The sequence below is a fragment of the Ambystoma mexicanum genome, chromosome 11 (genome assembly GCF_040938575.1).
Source record: "Ambystoma mexicanum isolate Mex_15411 chromosome 11, UKY_AmexF1_1, whole genome shotgun sequence".
Classification (NCBI taxonomy): Eukaryota; Metazoa; Chordata; class Amphibia; order Caudata; family Ambystomatidae; genus Ambystoma; species Ambystoma mexicanum.
In genome coordinates, this window is record NC_090934.1 from 1,003,305,805 (window position 1) to 1,003,326,032 (window position 20,228).

Consider the following 20,228-nt stretch of genomic DNA (forward strand, 5'->3'; position numbering starts at 1 on the left):
GCAAGGGAGGGGAGGGAACAAGAGAAAATACAATGACATTCTTACAGGCCCCGAACTGTAAGTAAGTGAAATTAACTATTGTACTCGGCCTGACGACATTTCAGTAGCGCAAGAGCTAAGACATAGATTAGGAAGCGAGGCGGAGAGTGGGAAGGAAATGGAAACAGACAGGCGACTACCATACTAGGCCTGACAACATTTCTGGTAGAGCCGGAGAAACAAAAGGTGAGGGAGAGGGGTGCAGAAATGGAGGGGAGGAACAAAACAAGCGACTATCGTACTAGACCTGATGACATTTCAGATAGTGCTGGAGGGGTGGGTTTAGGGGGGTTAAACAAGTAAGGAGAGCGGGGAGGAGACAGACGAGGTTGCTTTCATAGTAGGTCCAGGAACAATTCTGATAGAGTAAGTGCATAGAAGAAAGTAAGGGGAGGAGGAGAGAACAGAGAGTAAGCAGTCAAAAAGAGTGGAGAAGCAAGAGGGGGGCGTCAATACAATTTCAGAAGTCAGAAGTAACACATAAGGTTGCAAGCCTGGATAGACGGGAACAGCATGATTCAGGGCCACCATGTGAAAGGGTGATGCACCATGAATCAATGAAGTCCATAAAAGTCAAATCCAGCATTGGCCACAAGGCGGTGATGGTGAAACCAGAATGTATCAAGACAGAATCCTGCACAAGTAGGCTGGAGGGGAGAGGAGGAGCAGGGTAGAAGAATCAAGCAAAACAGGCAACACAAGTGTGTGAGAAGGGGGGAGCACAAGGGAACATCACAGGGGGACCAGAGGGGTGGGGATGGCCTGTGAGGCCAGAGGGAGTAAACACAAGTGGTGCATGCTCACCTGCTGTCTGAACAGGGGCTTGGGCCCTGGATCCTCCTGGTGCGAACAGGTCCAAACAGGAATTGCTCTTTCTCCCGCTGCCCTTTGTTTCGGACACCCGGCCGATAGATGCCCTTGATCTAAGAGTTAAGAGCAGGAAGGAAGAGGCAGGGCTAAGAAGACATGTGCTGAAGCACAAGATGTTGCCCATAGGGCAAATGTAGGGCATGATTCAAATGTTACATTATACATAGAAGTTAATTTGGCACATAGGTTTGAGGAAACACTACCAGTTACAAACAGGGGGCTAGGTGAGTGTTGAAGCTGAGGGTCTTCTTATTCAGTTGACATCAAATTTACATTCCACATGTTTATCAAGAATTATTAAAACAATTACTATTAATACAATTATGAAAAAATATGCTATGTTTTCATGTCACATACTCAGACATTAATCTGCGAGGGCAGATGACATAAATCCATGTATCATCAAGGAGGCAGGTTGCTACTTTGAATTATGGGATCAAGCTAATCTAGCATTTTAAGTCTTAAGAGCAAATTGGGTCCTCACCCTATTTTTTTATGGTCAAAAATATAGAAATGATAACCATTCAATGAAGTTTGGCAGTGTGTATTCTATTTCTGACTATGAGGTAGACCTATCGAAAATCGGGCCAGTCAAATAGAGTTACAAAAACATGACATAATCTTGGGAATATTTTACACTTTAAAAAGTGGGGGCACACAGAGGAGGATAGGATTCTGACTTTGGAAAAAGCTGCAGGAAGGAACACCACCAAAATAGGATGCTTTTTTTAATGAGGGAGACCAACTTAAGGGATGCTGAAGGGAGGATTCCTGTTCCAAGAAAATGTGTCCTGTTGTTATCCAGTTATATCCAGTTATATTTTCGACAACACATTTTCAACATGCCAAAATCTCAGAACAAAAATGCTGAAAAATGTTTTTCCGAATATTTTTATTTTATTTTTTAATTTGTTTTTTGTTTTTTTAGTTAGTACAAAAAAAGTGTCAATAAAAAAATGGGGGGTCTGGGGAGAAAATAAAAAAATAACATTCAAAAATTTTTTTACACCATTTTTGTGTCGAAAAAATGGCATGTTCGAAAATGTCACTATAAACCATCCTGTTCACAAGGGAACACACAGACAAGGGGACCTGAGGGAGTTCTAACTTCACTGAAGAAGACTAAAAGGGGCCTGCTGGCTGAGACTTTCCTGGGAACACTTGAGGATTTCTGCTGGCTCTGCACCTTTAAACACTAATCCAAAGTAAGTATGATAATTCCCAAATGAACTAATATCTGCTCACCTACAATGCATCAACTGAGGGAGTCAAAAGTGCACCTACATGGATTCTCAGAAAACAAAACACCTAAGTGGTAATGGATAAGTGTGAGGCGTTGAATTAATACCTTTTTGCACTAGCCCTAGTGCTAAAACTGTACTAAATTACACTTGCACTGTTGCAAGGTTTTGTAATATGGCCCTGGGTGGACAGGCAGAAGGTGCATTTCTATAATTGTTCTTCCACAGACCTCACAGATTGATCTTCCCCCACCACTGGACACTGTCATTTCGCAGGTGAGGAGAGACCGTCTGGCCAGATCAGTGTAATGGGTCTTAATGGTCTTCAGGTGAGATTTGCTAAATGCATCAATTTGAGCTCTATCCTTGCTGCCTACATAGCAAAAGCATACTGACCGCAGGGCCTGGGCCCTACAGAGCAGAACACTGTATCATTTCAAAGTGGTGAGGGAATTTTTGCCCCAGCTTCAGCAGCCTCCTCGGTTGGGCCCTGAAGCTAGAGAGCATGTCCCAGCATCATGGGTGGCAATGTTTTCACACTTGCATTTGTTTTCTCCAATGCCCTGCTAATGGGCAACAGTTTAATTTGATGGCTGCAGCTACCCCTTTCCCATTTTGAGCCACTGCTGAGGGGACCTGCTCATCTTCAGAGCTGTCTTGAGTCGGACAAAATGAAGATGACAATAAACACCTTATTAATGGACTCTCAGTTACTGTTGTAAAACATGTTTCTGTTAGCTGTGCCTTTCTTTGGCATGAGTGTTTAGTCAATTGGCACAGTGATGGGACATTTCCAAATGAAGGACCCTTAAGCTCCTCCAGTTGCCTACCAAATCTGTGTCTGCTACCAAGGCAAATAAAGTGAGTATCTGTAATGTCTGTTAGCTTGACCTGCAGAAAATGGGTTTGATGTTATGTGGAAAGTCCAATGTTATTAACACCATGCATAACAGCAAGCTGTAGGTTTGTGACAAGCAAGTTCAATACCCAGATAACCTTAGTACTCCATTTCTTTTAGTGTGTGTCTTAAAGTGCTTAAAATACAGTGGTGTAAAATGCAACATTTGTAGACTTGTTTTATTATTTTGCATTTTGGTACATCTAGGTTTCCAATCAGGATGTACAAATAAAACCACAATTATATTCTTTTGCCTTAACCTGGTTCTATAAGGATAGACATATTGCTTGGTTCCTTTAATGTATGATTTGTGTGTGTTTGCAAGTAATCACTATAAAACAATGTTTCTGTAGACCTTGCAAGCCAAAACTTAAATATTTGTACCAAGTAAAACTTTTAACGTACATGGCCAGGGGCCTAAATTGCAAAGTGGGTTTGAATTCTGGCTTCATTGCTTAAGAAAATTATGTTTTAACTGTAATCAGTGATTAAGTTCCTGCTACTCTGAAACATACTCCGACAAAAACTCCCTTGCAACGAGGCAGATGTAATGCTTTTAGGGACAAAATGCTCATGCTCCTCTGCTAGTGCTCCCTGATACCGTCACCTGTAATTGCTTTATTGTTGCACTGGCTCTCTCTGTTCCATAAAACTTGATTTGACAGACAGATACATAGGGCCTCATTACAACCCTGGCGGTACGGGGTTAACGGCGCCGTAAAAGGTGTCAGCGCTGTTAACCCCGTACCGCCTCATTACGAGGTCCCCTCGCGGGACCCAGTAAGTAACGCCTGGTCAAACCAGGCGTGCTTACCGGGTCCAGCAAGGGGAAGAGGGAGCAAACAACGGGCCAACTCGTAATGGCCCGTTGTTTGCTCCCTCTCCCATTCCCATTCAGCCCTATGGGGGCTGAAATGGGAATGGGGAAGTACCGGGTCCTTGGAGGGAGGAATTACCGGGCCTTCCGAACTACCGCCGAGGTCGTAATGAGGGCCATAGTCTTACTAATCAGTAATCAGTCAGTGCACCAGTGATTCGAGCATAGCAGACTAACTGTGGCAGAACCAACATTAATTCCTCCCACCCCGTTGCTGCCAATCACCAAAATTGCCTGGGCCGTCCATAGTACTGACTTAAACGCGAATGAGTGAAACTCTTTGATATGCCCTGTTATCTTATTTAGTCTTGATCGGGCACACATGCTGTTTTCACAGGTTCCTGGAGCTTCATGATCTGCAAGAGGTGGTGTAGGGGAGTAACATAGAAGTAGGGCAAGTTTGATGTATTGTAATGCAGATCTGAAAAGATAGGTCTTTCTGTGGTGTACCTTTCAGATACTTTATAAGTTGTCTGCAGCAGTGGTTAATTTATGCTCAAGGTTGATAATGCAAATTGTTTGTGTGGTTATCTGTGGTGCCTGTCAGAGTGATGGTTAAGGGGTGTAAAGAGTTGTGTTGGTCTATATGTGGTGAGTTGGTGTGGGGTTTAGTGAATGTTAATGTTGGCACATGTGTTCAGGTGTTGTAATTTCCATTGTGTAACCTGTGTTGTTTAGGTGCTGGAGATGTGTTGTTGGTTAGGGTGGAAAGTAGAATGAATTTGAGGTGGTTATTGTTACCAGGTCTTGCCCAAACACCATGCAGTAGCTGGGCTCAACCGTTTTCATTTTTGAAACATCACACTTGGCCCTATTTATTTGATTATATCCATGCAAAACATTCATACAATGCCGTATTATAGGTTGTTGGGGTAAGTGATGCTACAACAGGTGACACTATGCCATGGCACATATTCAGGGCCCATAGTTTCTATTCAGTTGCCCGGGACCCCCTTCTGAACGGCCTCTGACACCTCAGACACTCCATCCGTAGTGTCACTAACTCTTAAATGGGATTAGTCACTGAGAATGTACACAATTATGCTCACTGTACACTGATGAGGACCTTATTATTAAGTCCCCCAACAAAGGTGGAGCGATGGTGCTCGTGAAAGTTAGTGATTATTATGATGAATTTTTATGTCAATTGAGTGATAGAACTGTATACATACCACTAGCCCGGAAACTATTACTTGAGATTACATTGAAATTACAATCCCTACTTCAAGAAGATGAACAGAAAGAATTGATTACTCAGAATACTAGAGCATTTTTAACAAACAAATGCCCTGCTAAGCCCACATTTTACTTATTACCAAAGATCCACAAACATGCTACAAAACCATCAGGGAGACCAATTGTATCAGCCACCAACAGTCTTTTACAACCCTTAGGCACACATATCGACTATGTTTTACAACCTCTAATCCAGAAAACATCCACATATATCAGAAAGAAGTCACATTTACTCAGAATTCTTTGTGCGCAAAAAGTAGAGCCTGGAGACATTCTGTTCAAGATTGCTGTTAAGATCCTGTACACATCAATTCCCCCATGATAAGGGACAAAAAGTGGTCAATGGTTGCTGTTAAAAGGAAGCCTCCAAAGTGTTCATCATGGCACTTCTAGGACTAATACCCCAAACTTCATATTTTTTTATGGAAAGACCATTTCTATCTTCAGAATTCGGGAACATCCATGAGTGCCATGATGGCACCTCCTTTGCTGACTGTTTTATGTATACGTATGGGACCAAACACATATTACAACAGCCCATTTGGCATAAATACTTTAAGTACTGGGGGAGGTGCATAGATTATAGTTTTGGGATTTGGAAAACACATTAACATATTTAGAGCTATTTGTGGAGTACGTTAATATGACTGATGAACATATTCAGTGCACTGTTGTTGTTGGAGGGTCTTCTGCTAAATTTTGGGATGTATCTGTAGAAATACAAAAAAATAAGTTAACGACTAACTTTTACCACAAACCCACAGATAGAAATAACCTACTACACAGATTGAGTTTCCACCCAACACTTAGAAATGTTTACCATATAGTCAGTTTCTGAGCGTAAAATGGTTTATTGCAGATGAAGTTGAACATTCAAAGCAGCTAGATGAGATGTTGAATAGTCTTTTTGAGCATGGATATGCACAAACAGAATTATCTGTGGCACGTCATTGAATAGATTGCAAAACTAGACATGAGATCTTGCATACACCAAAAAAGAATGAACAGCCTGACTTGGTCTATGTGACCAGATATTCTGCACAGATTTATAACTTGAAAGACATAATTAAAACGAAGTGTAGCATATTTTTACATGATGATGAAATAAAAACATTTTTTGAAAAGGTTCCAGTATTCGCACACGCTCCAGGAGGAGACATTTGAAAGAAAAGATGTATTGATACACACTGATAGACATGCTAAAACGACTTCTAGAAGAACTGGCACCTTCCCCTGCTTTCAGTGCAGTAAATGCAATAATGTTATAAAAGGACATGTTGTATATCACCCACGCGCTGGAGAAAAGATCTTCTATGGGATGTATGCTACATGTGACAGATGGAATATCATTTACTGTATTAGATGTCCTTATAGCCAAGATTATGTTGGACAATCTAAGAGGAATGCAAAAGTACATTGGAAAGAACATCACTCAAACATAGGCACTAAGAACTTGAAATCATCTGTAGCGGGATATTTCATTGAGTGCAATAACCCAATACCACAGGTTAGGTTTAAGATTCTGAATGTTATACAAATGAGAAGAGAGAATTTCAACGTTGCACAATGCCTTGACCAAAGAAAAAAGCTGATATTTAATTCTGTGTTAATTATGAATTTAGGATTTTGATTTGAACATTGATATACTGTGGCAAACCTATTTTGTTCATAGCTCCATACAACATGATGACTTAAATTACATGTAAAAGTATTTGCACAATTTCTTGTTGCTGTATAATACGCATGTTTGACACACAATAGAAGTATTTATTTTAAGATTGTTCATTCACAAGTGTTTAACAGTCTGTTTGAAATCATATCCCAACCACAGTTAAGTAATTTTTGCTTGCGTGGCATATGTGCATGGTGATATGCTTGCGTCGATGACATCATGGTGCATACACGCAGCCAGCCAATGTTCTTAATAAATGAAAACTCTATCCGTTGGCATCCAACAAGAATGAGCTCCAGTTAGTTATGCTTTTGACATTGAATTAGCTTGCTCTGGTGTATATCAACTAGGGTAAGTGCTTACTTATGACTTTGTACATTTGTTTCACTTTACTTAGTCCTATTGCAACACTCTCTAGAGATTAGTACTTACGCATACACATTATTTTACAGCAAGGATTGCAATATGTTTTTTGTTTTTACCTTGGACACATGTATTAATGAAGGTATGAAATAGAATTATTATATGTTTTCTATGTTACACATGAATGTTTCGGCAGAATGTATGTTGCGTGACATTGTTGTCTTTTACAGCCCTTTGTTTTAAATCTGAACACAGACAAAGCAAGTATATCTTAAATAAATGTGACTAAATTCCAATGCCAATTCTTATTCCTTATTCTTCCAGAGGAAAATGCAATGCAATTTCTTGTTTCCTTTACTTTTTCTTCTTTTCTTCTGTATCATTTTCACATTAAAAAACACAGATACGTCGCTGAAGATGGACCATTGTTTATGTCTGCCAGTAAATGATTATATCTACTTGCACATTAATGAGTGTTTATTTGTACTTAACAATGCAAATCTGTAGATATACTATTACAGTATTCTGGCAGTGGATTTTTCTGCATAGGTTGAACCAGTTTCTGACAGATCTCTACCAGGAAGGATATGGGCTAGTTACATTCTCTTTGTGCAGGAAGGTTCTGCTATGAACCAAACACTATTTGCCAAACATAAGGAATTCCAATAACATTGCAGATATTGTGAAAGTGGTGCCCACTGCCCTTCATTTCAAAATGCAGATGGACATGGACAATGAACTAGCAATTGACAAAGCCACCATTTGAAGGACTAGTCTACCCCCACCCTAAAGCTTTGGTACAGTCATGTTTCTGACTGAAGAGATGACCAAAAATGCTGGAGTAGCCCGTTCCTTGAAAAAATCACACCTGCCCTTATGAGTGCCTGATGTGCAAATGTTGTGGACCTTTGTCAAACGATGACCACAAGAAGATGGGTTTATTACAAAGGCCTTGCTACCTTCTTTGACGTGCATGTGTTTGCTTATGGCATAGCTAGCGTACCTCCCCTCTGCTGCCCACATAAAGTGCTCAGATCTTAATTTACGGAACGTGCCCTACCTTGTATTTTACATTCCACTTTGTAGAATAAAATAGATGCATTTCTGGTGTTTTAATCCACCTACTTTACTCATTAACTTTTAAAAATATGCATTACATGCTGTGGTCACGTCTCCTTTAAAAGATAACTGCGTGTTTTGCATAACGTTTCCACAAGCCTATATTGTCTTGTTAATTTAAAAGCTCTGGTTGATTTATAAAACGTTAAATAAATGACAGGCTGCAAAATATTGTGGGTGAGGAATCACAGGGGGACGGGCCACTAAAAGATATGCTGCAGCTTGTCCCTAGGTTTAAATATATCTGCAGATCACGTCTTCTCAATGCATAAAACAAATGTGTAGGGGGGGGCTTGGTAAGTTGGCTTATGGCAATTCATATATGTGCCCATGCGGTTGTATACAAAGGTTACATTATATGGCATTTGTATAGTGCCTACTCCCACTTGTGTGGTGAGGTCCCAAACAGCAGCCCACAGTTATCAGGTGCCAGAGAGCGGGTGCTGTGACAAATTGTCAAGGGAGCAGGAGAGTCGAGGAGACAGATTATGTGAACAGCTGGACCGAATTTTGCATGGGACTCAGTTGTATTCTATAGGGGGCGATGAAGATTGTTTGGGTGGGTGTAGTCAAGCAGTGTTTATTGCAGATGTATGGACGTGGGTGAGCCGAGCCCCGGGCGGGGATACAGCTTTGCTTTTTTGTGATGGAGTGCATGAGGTTCCAGTGAAGATAGATTGACACTTGGATAGATGTGGTCTTGCAGAGTTTATCATAAAGACCTGTTTGAAGTGCATTCAGTGGGGAGGGCTATATCTCGCCTTGTCGACTCCTGAGGTGCCCCACATTCCTGTCAGGGGGTGGTTAACAATTCCTCCAGAAGATGCACTAGGTCTGTGAGGATGCCGAATGGAAGGCCAGGATTTGGGAGTCTTCCTGAAGGCTACGTGATCTTCTATGCAGCTTATGGTTAATGGGATCACATTCCAGATGGAGGGTGCTTGGAGTGAGAAAGAGGAGCACTCTATTCTGGTTGATTTTGTTACTGGAATGACAAGGAGAAATGCTGCTGTTTCTTTTGGGTCAGTCGCATGTAAGTTTGCCCTGGCCTGACTTACTTCCTTTGTCACTGACCGACCCTCTCAGGTCCAACTGGGGTCTTTCCTCTCTTCTATCTCTCTCTACTTATAGTGTTCCTCAGGGGTCTAACCTTTCTCCCTGGCTTTTCAACCACTACCTGGCACCTCTTTCACACTGCATTGCTACGTTCTGCTCCAACTTTTAGTGTTATGCGGATGACGCCCAGCTCTCTTTCATGTCACCCGCTTATTCTCATTCTCTCATACCAGACTGTCTGGCACCCACTCAGGAATGGTGCACCACCAATGATCTCTGCCTTAATGCCACTAAGACTGAGATCCTCCTCATCGGAATGCCTGCCCCCTCATTCCTTCTCTCTCTCTCTGGCCGCCGACTCCAGGCCCTCTTCCTGCTCCTTCCTGTGAGGCTAAGAACCTTGGGGTCATCTACAACTCCACCCTCTCCTTCTCTCCTCACATCTCTGACGTCTCTAAGAAGTCAAACTATCAGCTGCACCTCCTCAAAGGTATTCTTCCTTTCCTCTCCTTCCCACAGACGCTCACTGTCTCCAGAGCTCTGGCCCTCTCTAGGCTGGGCTACTGCAACAGCCTCTTACTAAATCTTTCCTTCCTCTACTCTCTAACCTCTACAACTTATCCAAAACAGGATAGCGAGACTTGTCCTTGACCTCAAGCCCAGGGATTGTATCTCTCCAGCTCTGAAATCTCTTCACTGGCACCCTGTGGCGGCAAATATCAAGTTCAAGACCCTTTGCATCGTCCACAAGGCTTTCTGGGGCCTGGGACTGCACTACCTCCAAGCCTCTTCCTAAACATCTCCCGTCTCGAGCTCTCCGCTCATCCACCTCCAACTCTCCGACGGTCAGTTGCTTTCCAAGCAGAGAGTTGGGGCAGATCTCTCTTTGGTTGCAGCCTCCCTGCCTCTCTGAAACTTGAGTAGAAGTCCCTCGGGTTCCGGAAGCAACTCAAGACCTTCCTTTTCGCTTCTGCTTTCTCTCTTCCTCTCCCCTGCTGATGTCCTGACTGCTCCACGCACTGGTCACCTTGCTACCCTTTGAACTTGGGCCCAGGCTCCTGCATGTCCAGTTGCCCTTCCTACTGCCTCCTGGCTCCCCCCGCACTTGTGGTCTGTATCTGCAACCCTACAGTCCCCTCGCTCTGCCCTTATAAGCCGCCCACTGACTGCAGTTATTGAGTTACCTGCTCTTAGCCACCCGCCGGCTGCACTTGAGTTACCTGCACTTCTACAGTCACGGCCCCCTGGCACTTTTCCCCTTCCTCTTCCCTGCACTTGTGCTATCTGATTGGCACAAGGCCGAGTAAGATTGTTGGTTTGTCCTCCCTCTGTGCCCCCTCCTTGTCAAACCTGGAAATACTTGTGTACTGGGGCGTTATAAATGCCATTATGCTGCAGATAGTCGGGTCATATGTTAAGGAGAGCTCAGTGTGTGAGCTAAGTGTACAACTTAGGATAGGAGTGTTGAACGCTACATAGTGCTCAAACTGTGTGTTCCTGGGCAGATCACCTTCTCTCTCTGTCCCTCAGTCCACTTAAATGTCAGAATTCAGAGTGCATAAAACCGTGACCACCTTAAGAATGGGTATTACACAACTAAACTAGCATTGGCAACGCCACTGTTTTTGATCTAGACTTTAGAAAGAGTGAAAATGAGTAAAGGAAAAGAAGGGTAGTGGTTAGCAAAGGAAAGAGTAAAGCTTTTGTGGTGTTACGGGCAGATGTATGGGCAGGTAGAAGGAGGGTGGTGCTATGCACTGGGATGGACAAAGACTACTGCTAACACTTCCTTCTAAGGGAAGTTCAAGAGATCTCCAAAAACCCATATGCCAGCAACTGGATCCAGTAGAAACTATTTGGAAATGACACAGAATCGCTTCTTCAGTTTAACACCCATCCTTTACACTAGTATAACTGCCTCAGTCACCTCTGGTGTCATTTCTTGGGCGCCTTCCATAAACCGCTGCGTGGAGAGCTCACCAAGGAGAGTAATTTCTACTGGATGTTTCTTCAGGGGTTTAAGTGGGATGGGACTGGACGGGGCAGAGCCCCCCCCCCCAGTCTCCTGAATGAGCTCCTGAAAATGGCTCTGCCGGGCCCCACCTATTGTCTCTCACGACCAATTCCGTACTCACCTCGCTCCTGCGACGGCAATGTGCATTCTGCTCCGCCCTGCATTACAAGAGTTGAGCAGCTGAGCACCCGCTCCCGCAGAAATTAAACGTCAAAGCTGTGCAAACACATGGTAAAGCGACTTCACCAAGCCCTGCGGGATTTAGTCGTTGTGTGCTCGCATTGAGACCAGGCAAAAGGTTGTTCAGCTTTGCACTGCACTCAAGAGCCCCTCTTTAATGGACGTCATTATTGCATGGCTGTGAAATAAAGAAATCACACAAAAAATGATGATGGTTTTGCAAAGCTTTTTCAAACAATACCAAAAAAGAAACGTGGTCAACTATCTGATTGCTTTAAGGGAGAAAGCATGGGGGGCAGGGTTAGGTACCTGCCAGGGACGGCGTCAGGAGCTTTTGAACCTTTTCATTTGTAGTGAGCCCGACCCTCAGTTGCCCTGGGCATTCGCTCCCATGTTGCCTTATGACACAGCAACAAACATCTTTAATCCAGGACATGCCTGATTCATGGAAGTGTTTTATAATGGCCCAATGCCATTGGAAAACGTTCTGGGAATCAGGCCGAGCTGGCCACTCGCTGCCTGTCCCAAGATTATCTGGAGCAGTATCCCCCCTGGCTGCATTCCTTTATACTTTAAGCATCCCACGGGTGCCTCAGACACCCCCCCCCCCTGCCCCCTTGTAGGCAACAGGAGATAAGATCCCAGGCATCATGATGAAAAGTGCCCCCACAGACCCTGGCACATCTCCAGCAGGCCCGGACCCCTGAACAGCTTTCCTCTTGTCGATGAGAGCACAGGCCCACCCACTGACACAAACGTGTGTGCAGGGGGGGGGGCAGAGTGCAGTCCTCCCGGCGAGTCCCTGTCGCTCGCTCCCAGTGGACCTTGACGATTAGCCGATGGTTTAAACAATTTATAAATCATTATTGGAAGAAATCGAGCTGGCTGTGAGCGTATTGTCGGGTGAACACAGGGTCTGCATTATTCATGCCATCGCCGTCGGCACGCGCCACCCGCGCAGGATCACGACACCGCCAAGAGGTGATTTGTTCCGTTTCATGTTTGTTGTAGCAACGCGCGCGCCGTGAGGTGAGGTCGGGGGTGTCTGCCTCACGCGCCCTCAGCCCTATACCCATCGTGTTACTACTATTCGGCGGGGCTGGTGAATATTGGGAGTCCAGGGGCGTGAATGCTTCATCGTACGAGCCCATATGAACTTACAAACTAGACTGTCCATGGAAATGCTTTAGTCACCCGATGCTATCCCCTAAATTGCATATACTGCACCTTGTGAGGTAAGGATTCAGACCTAATAGCTAGCCCCCTGAATCGCACACGGTGCACTGTACGGGGTTTGGCTACAGAGAGCAGGCCTCCCCCTTACATTTTACATACCATACATGTGCAAGCTTTAGACAGCAGAGCTATCCCCCTAAATCAAATGTCCTGCAAGGTACAAAGTCAGGCTATAGACAGCAGAGCTATCCCCCTAAACAACATGTGCTGCACCGTGCACAGTCAGGCTATAGACAGCAGAGCTATCCCCCTAATTCACACATACCATACATTCGCAAGCTTTAGACAGCAGAGCTATCCCCCTGAATCACCTGTCCTGCACCATACAAGGTCTGGCTATAGACAGCAGAGCTATCCCCCTAATTCATACAAACCATACATATGCAAGCTTTAGACAGCAGAGCTATCCCCCTGAATCACATCTCCTGCACTGTACACAGTCAGGCTATAGACAGCAGAGCTATCCCCCTAAATCACATGTGCTGCACCGTGTAAAGTCAGGCTATAGACAGCAGAGCTATCCCCCTAATTCACACATACCATACATTTGCAAGCTTTAGACAGCAGAGCTATCCCCCTGAATCACCTGTCCTGCACCATACAAAGTCAGGCTATAGACAGCAGAGCTATCACCCTGAATCACATGTCCTGCACTGTACAAAGTCAGGCTATAGACAGCAGATCTATCCCCCTGAATCACATGTGCTGCACCATACAAAGTCAGGCTATAGACAGCAGAGCTATCTTCCTAAATAATATGTCCTGCGCCGTACAATGTCAGGCTGTAGACAGCAGAGCTATCCCCCTGAATCACATCTCCTGCACCTTACGAAGTCAGGCTATAGACAGCAGAGCTATCTCCCTAAATAAAATGTCCTGCACCGTACAAAGTCAGGCTGTAGACAGCAGAGCTATCCCCCTGAATCACATCTCCTGCACCGTACAAAGTCAGGTTATAGACAGCAGATCTATCCCCCTGAATCACATGTCCTGCACCTTACGAAGTCAGGCTATAGACAGCAGAGCTATCTCCCTAAATAAAATGTCCTGCACCGTACAAAGTCAGGCTGTAGACAGCAGAGCTATCCCCTTGAATCACATCTCCTGCGCCGTATAAAATCAGGCTATAGACAGTAGATATATCCCCCTGAATCACATGTCCTGCACCTTACGAAGTCAGGCTATAGACAGCAGAGCTATCTCCCTAAATAAAATGTCCTGCACCGTACAAAGTCAGGCTATAGACGGCAGATCTATACCCCTGAATCACATGTCCTGCACCGTACAAAGTCAGGCTGTAGACAGCAGATCTATCGCCCTAAATAAAATGTCATGCACCGTACAAAGTCAGCCTATAGACAGCAGAGCTATCCCCCTGAATCACATGTGCTGCACCGTACAAAGTCAGCCTATAGACAGCAGAGCTATCCCCCTGAATTACACGTCCTGCACCATACAAGGTCTGGCTATAGACAGCAGAGCTATCCCCTAAAGCACATGTCCTGCACTGTACACAGTCAGGCTATAGACAGCAGAGCTATCCCCCTAAATCACATGTGCTGCACCGTGCAAAGTCAGGCTATAGACAGCAGAGCTATCCCCCTAATTCACACATACCATACATTTGCAAGCTTTAGACAGCAGAGCTATCCCCCTGAATCACACGTCCTGCACCATACAAGGTCTGGCTATAGACAGCAGAGCTATCCCCTAAAGCACATGTCCTGCACCGTACAAGTCAGGCTGTAGAGAGAGCTATCTCCCTAAATAACATGTGCTGCACCGTACAAAGTCAGGCTGTAGACAGCAGAGCTATCCCCCTGAATCACATGTGCTGCACCGTACAAAGTCAGCCTATAGACAGCAGAGCTATCCCCCTGAATCACACGTCCTGCACCATACAAGGTCTGGCTATAGACAGCAGAGCTATCCCCTAAAGCACATGTCCTGCACCGTGCAAAGTCAGGCTATAGACAGCAGAGCTATCACCCTAAATCACATGTCCTGCACCGTGCAAAGTCTGGCTATAGACAGCAGATCTAACCCCCTGAATCACATGTGCTGCACCATACAAAGTCAGCCTATAGACAGCAGAGCTATCCCCCTGAATCACACATCCTGCACCGTACAAAGTAAGACTATAGACAGCAGAGCTATCCCCCTGAATCACACGTCCTGCACCATACAAGGTCTGGCTATAGACAGCAGAGGTATCCCCTAAAGCACATGTCCTGCACCGTGCAAAGTCAGGCTATAGACAGCAGAGCTATCAACCTAAATCACATGTCCTGCACCGTACAAAGTCAGGCTGTAGACAGCAGAGCTATCCCCCTGAATCACATCTCCTGCACCGTACAAAGTCAGGCTGTAGACAGCAGATCTATCTCTCTAAATAAAATGTCATGCACCGTACAAAGTCAGCCTATAGACAGCAGAGCTATCCCCCTGAATCACATGTGCTGCACCGTACAAAGTCAGCCTATAGACAGCAGAGCTATCCCCCTGAATCACACATCCTGCACCGTACAAAGTAAGACTATAGACTGCAGAGCTATCCCCCTGAATCACACGTCCTGCACCATACAAGGTCTGGCTATAGACAGCAGAGCTATCCCCTAAAGCACATGTCCTGCACTGTACACAGTCAGGCTATAGACAGCAGAGCTATCCCCCTAAATCACATGTGCTGCACCGTGCAAAGTCAGGCTATAGACAGCAGAGCTACCCCCCTAATTCACACATACCATACATTTGCAAGCTTAAGACAGCAGAGCTATCCCCCTGAATCACACGTCCTGCACCATACAAGGTCTGGCTATAGACAGCAGAGCTATCCCCTAAAGCACATGTCCTGCACCGTGCAAAGTCAGGCTATAGACAGCAGAGCTATCACCCTAAATCACATGTCCTGCACCGTGCAAAGTCTGGCTATAGACAGCAGAGCTATCCCCCTGAATCTCATGTGCTGCACCATACAAGGTCAGGCTATAGACAGCAGAGCTATCCCCCTGAATCTCATGTGCTGCACCATACAAGGTCTGGCTATAGACAGCAGAGCTAACCCCTGAATCACATGTCCTGCACCGTACAAGTCAGGCTGTAGAGAGAGCTATCTCCCTAAATAACATGTCCTGCACCGTACAAAGTCAGGCTGTAGACAGCAGAGCTATCCCCCTGAATCACATGTCCTGCACCATACAAGGTCTGGCTATAGACAGCAGAGCTATCCCCTAAAGCACATGTCCTGCACTGTACACAGTCAGGCTATAGACAGCAGAGCTATCCCCCTAAATCACATGTGCTGCACCGTGCAAAGTCAGGCTATAGACAGCAGAGCTACCCCCCTAATTCACACATACCATACATTTGCAAGCTTAAGACAGCAGAGCTATCCCCCTGAATCACACGTCCTGCACCATACAAGGTCTGGCTATAGACAGCAGAGCTATCCCCTAAAGCACATGTCCTGCACCGTGCAAAGTCAGGCTATAGACAGCAGATCTAACCCCCTGAATCACATGTGCTGCACCATACAAAGTCAGGCTATAGACAGCAGAGCTATCCCCCAGAATCACATCTCCTGCACCATACAAAGTCAGGCTATAGACAGCAGAGCTATCCCCCTGAATCTCATGTGCTGCACCATACAAAGTCAGGCTATAGACAGCAGAGCTATCCCCCAGAATCACATCTCCTGCACCATACAAAGTCAGGCTATAGACAGCAGAGCTAACCCCTGAATCACATGTCCTGCACCGTACAAGTCAGGCTGTAGAGAGAGCTATCTCCCTAAATAACATGTCCTGCACCGTACAAAGTCAGGCTGTAGACAGCAGAGCTATCCCCCTGAATCACATGTGCTGCACCGTACAAAGTCAGCCTATAGACAGCAGAGCTATCCCCCTGAATCACACGTCCTGCACCATACAAGGTCTGGCTATAGACAGCAGAGCTATCCCCTAAAGCACATGTCCTGCACCGTGCAAAGTCAGGCTATAGACAGCAGAGCTATCACCCTAAATCACATGTCCTGCACCGTGCAAAGTCTGGCTATAGACAGCAGATCTAACCCCCTGAATCACATGTGCTGCACCATACAAAGTCAGGCTATAGACAGCAGAGCTATCTCCCTGAATCACATGTGCTGCACCGTACAAAGTCAGCCTATAGACAGCAGAGCTATCCCCCTGAATCACACATCCTGCACCGTACAAAGTAAGACTATAGACAGCAGAGCTATCCCCCTGAATCACACGTCCTGCACCATACAAGGTCTGGCTATAGACAGCAGAGGTATCCCCTAAAGCACATGTCCTGCACCGTGCAAAGTCAGGCTATAGACAGCAGAGCTATCAACCTAAATCACATGTCCTGCACCATACAAGGTCTGGCTATAGACAGCAGATCTATCCCCCGGAAGCACATGTCCTGCACCGTACAAGTCAGGCTGTAGAGAGAGCTATCTCCCTAAATAACATGTCCTGCACCGTACAAAGTCAGGCTGTGGGCAGCAGAGCTATTCCCCTGAATCACACGTCCTGCACCGTACAAAGTCAGGCTGTAGACAGCAGAGCTATCCCCCTGAATCACACGTCCTGCACCGTGCAAAGTCAGGCTATAGACAGCAGAGCTATCAACCTAAATCACATGTCCTGCACCATACAAGGTCTGGCTATAGACAGCAGATCTATCCCCCAGAATCACATGTGCTGCACCGTACAAAGTCAGGCTGTAGACAGCAGAGCTATCCCCCTGAATCACACGTCCTGCACCGTGCAAAGTCAGGCTATAGACAGCAGAGCTATCAACCTAAATCACATGTCCTGCACCATACAAGGTCTGGCTATAGACAGCAGATCTATCCCCCAGAATCACATGTGCTGCACCGTACAAAGTCAGGCTATAGACAGCAGAGCTATCCCCCAGAATCACATCTCCTGCACCGTACATAGTGTGCCCTGTTGTGTTTCACATCCCGGCGGTATCCTTAACACTAAGAAACCCACTACCAGTAACAACCTCATATTGCACTCCCCCTCACTCGCCACATGCTGGCTAAATACACCCAGACACATGACTAGAGAAAAATCCCTTCCCTTGGACAAACAATTCAAATCTCTCAAATGAACTTGTAAACCTCAGCAACCAACCACATTGATAAGTACAAATTAATGCCCACCTAGAAAACACACCGGCACGGATGCCACTCGCTCCAGGTTCAGCAAGTATCAACATTTACACACAAGCCCTTCTCTTTTGCCTCTCGTCTACTAACCAAGCCCACCCCCTCTTTCCAAGAGACCAGCTGGAGGCCTTGCAGATCGCAGCAGTGTCCAATACGAATCCCAATGACGTAACACAACATAGCATGGTCAGACCGTAGGCAGCAGAACTATCCCTCTAAATTCCACATACTGCACTGTACAAGCTCTGTCTTCAAACAAAAGAACTATCCCTTAAACGGCATACCCTGTACGTTACATGCACAAGCTGTAGACAGCAGAGCTATCCTTCTAACTCAGATGCGCTGTACCATACAGGGTCAGGCTATAGACAGCAGATCTACCCCTCTAGATAACACACACCATACCGCACAAGCTGTAGACAGCAGAGCTATCCTTCTAACTCAGATGCGCTGTACCATACAGGGTCAGGCTATAGACAGCAGATCTACCCCTCTAGATAGCACATACCATACCGCACAAGCTGTAGACAGCAGAGCTATCCTTCTAACTGAGATTTGCTGTACCGTACAGGGTCAGGCTATAGACAGCAGAGCTACCCCTCTAGATAGCACATACCATACCGCACAAGCTGTAGACAGCAGAGCTATTCTTCTAACTCAGATGCGCTGTACCATACAGGGTCAGGCTATAGACAGCAGATCTACCCCTCTAGATAGCACATACCATACCGCACAAGCTGTAGACAGCAGAGCTATCCTTCTAACTGAGATTTGCTGTAGCGTACAGGGTCAGGCTATAGACAGCAGAGCTACCCCTCGGGATAACACACACCATAACGCACAAGCTGTAGACAGCAGAGTTATCCTTCTAACTCAGATTTGCTGTACCGTACAGGGTCAGGCTATAGACAGCAGAGCTACCCCTCGGGATAGCACACACCATACCGCACAAGCTGTAGACAGCAGAGCTATCCTTCTAACTCAGATTTGCTGTACCGTACAGGGTCAGGCTATAGACAGAGCTACCCCTCGGGATAGCACACACCATACCGCACAAGCTGTAGACAGCAGAGCTATCCTTCTAACTCAGATTTGCTGTACCGTACAGGGTCAGGCTATAGACAGCAGAGCTACCCCTCTAGATAACACACACCATACCGCACAAGCTGTAGACAGCAGAGCTATCCTTCTAACTCAGATGCGCTGTACCATACAGGGTCAGGCTATAGACAGCAGAGCTACCCCTCGGGATAGCACACACCATACCGCACAAGCTGTAGACAGCAGAGTTATCCTTCTAACTCAGATTTGCTGTACCGTACAGGGTCAGGCTATAGACAGCAGAGCTACCCCTCGGGATAGCACACACCATACCGCACAAGCTGTAGACAGCAGAGTTATCCTTCTAACTCAGATTTGCTGTACCGTACAGGGTCAGGCTATAGACAGCAGAGCTACCCCTCTAGATAGCACACACCATACCGCACAAGCTGTAGACAGCAGAGCTATCCTTCTAACTCAGATGCGCTGTACCATACAGGGTCAGGCTATAGACAGCAGATCTACCCCTCTAGATAGCACATACCGCACAAGCTGTAGACAGCAGAGCTATCCTTCTAACTGAGATTTGCTGTACCGTACAGGGTCAGGCTATAGACAGCAGAGCTACCCCTCGGGATAACACACACCATACCGCACAAGCTGTAGACAGCAGAGCTATCCTTCTAACTCAGATTTGCTGTACCGTACAGGGTCAGGCTATAGACAGCAGAGCTACCCCTCTAGATAGCACACACCATAACGCACAAGCTGTAGACAGCAGAGCTATCCTTCTAACTCAGATGCACTGTACCGTACAGGGTCAGGCTATAGACAGCAGAGCTACCCTTCGGGATAGCACACACCATACCGCACAAGCTGTAGACAGCTGAGCTATCCTTCTAACTCAGATTTGCTGTACCGTACAGGGTCAGGCTATAGACAGCAGAGCTACCCCTCTAGATAGCACACACCATACCGCACAAGCTGTAGACAGCCGAGCTATCCCTAAATCTATGTTCTGCACTGTGAATGGTCAGGCCATGGATAGCAGAGCTGCTTCCCCCTAAATCTCATGCCCTGGTTTTAAGAGTGTCTCAACCAGCCGACCAAAACACTAAGGAAGGTGAAATGGGTGACTGCAGTCCTCAGCTCTCAATTAGCCCTTTCTCAGATCCAAAGTTTGTCTCCCAAAACCCATAGC

At 45.8% G+C, this 20,228-nt stretch overlaps 1 protein-coding gene across 1 annotated transcript in view; it reads right to left on the reverse strand.

Annotated features, from left to right (window-relative positions):
- Positions 1–3,985: 3,985 nt before the first annotated feature.
- The window catches only part of LOC138504026 (putative nuclease HARBI1), a 292,079-nt gene continuing 275,836 nt past the window's right edge, over positions 3,986–20,228 (reverse strand). The window contains exon 5 of the mRNA XM_069624199.1: positions 3,986–5,871. Coding sequence (XP_069480300.1) covers positions 5,854–5,871 — 18 coding nt within the window. The 3' untranslated portion in view covers positions 3,986–5,853. The remainder of the gene's footprint in view (positions 5,872–20,228) is intronic.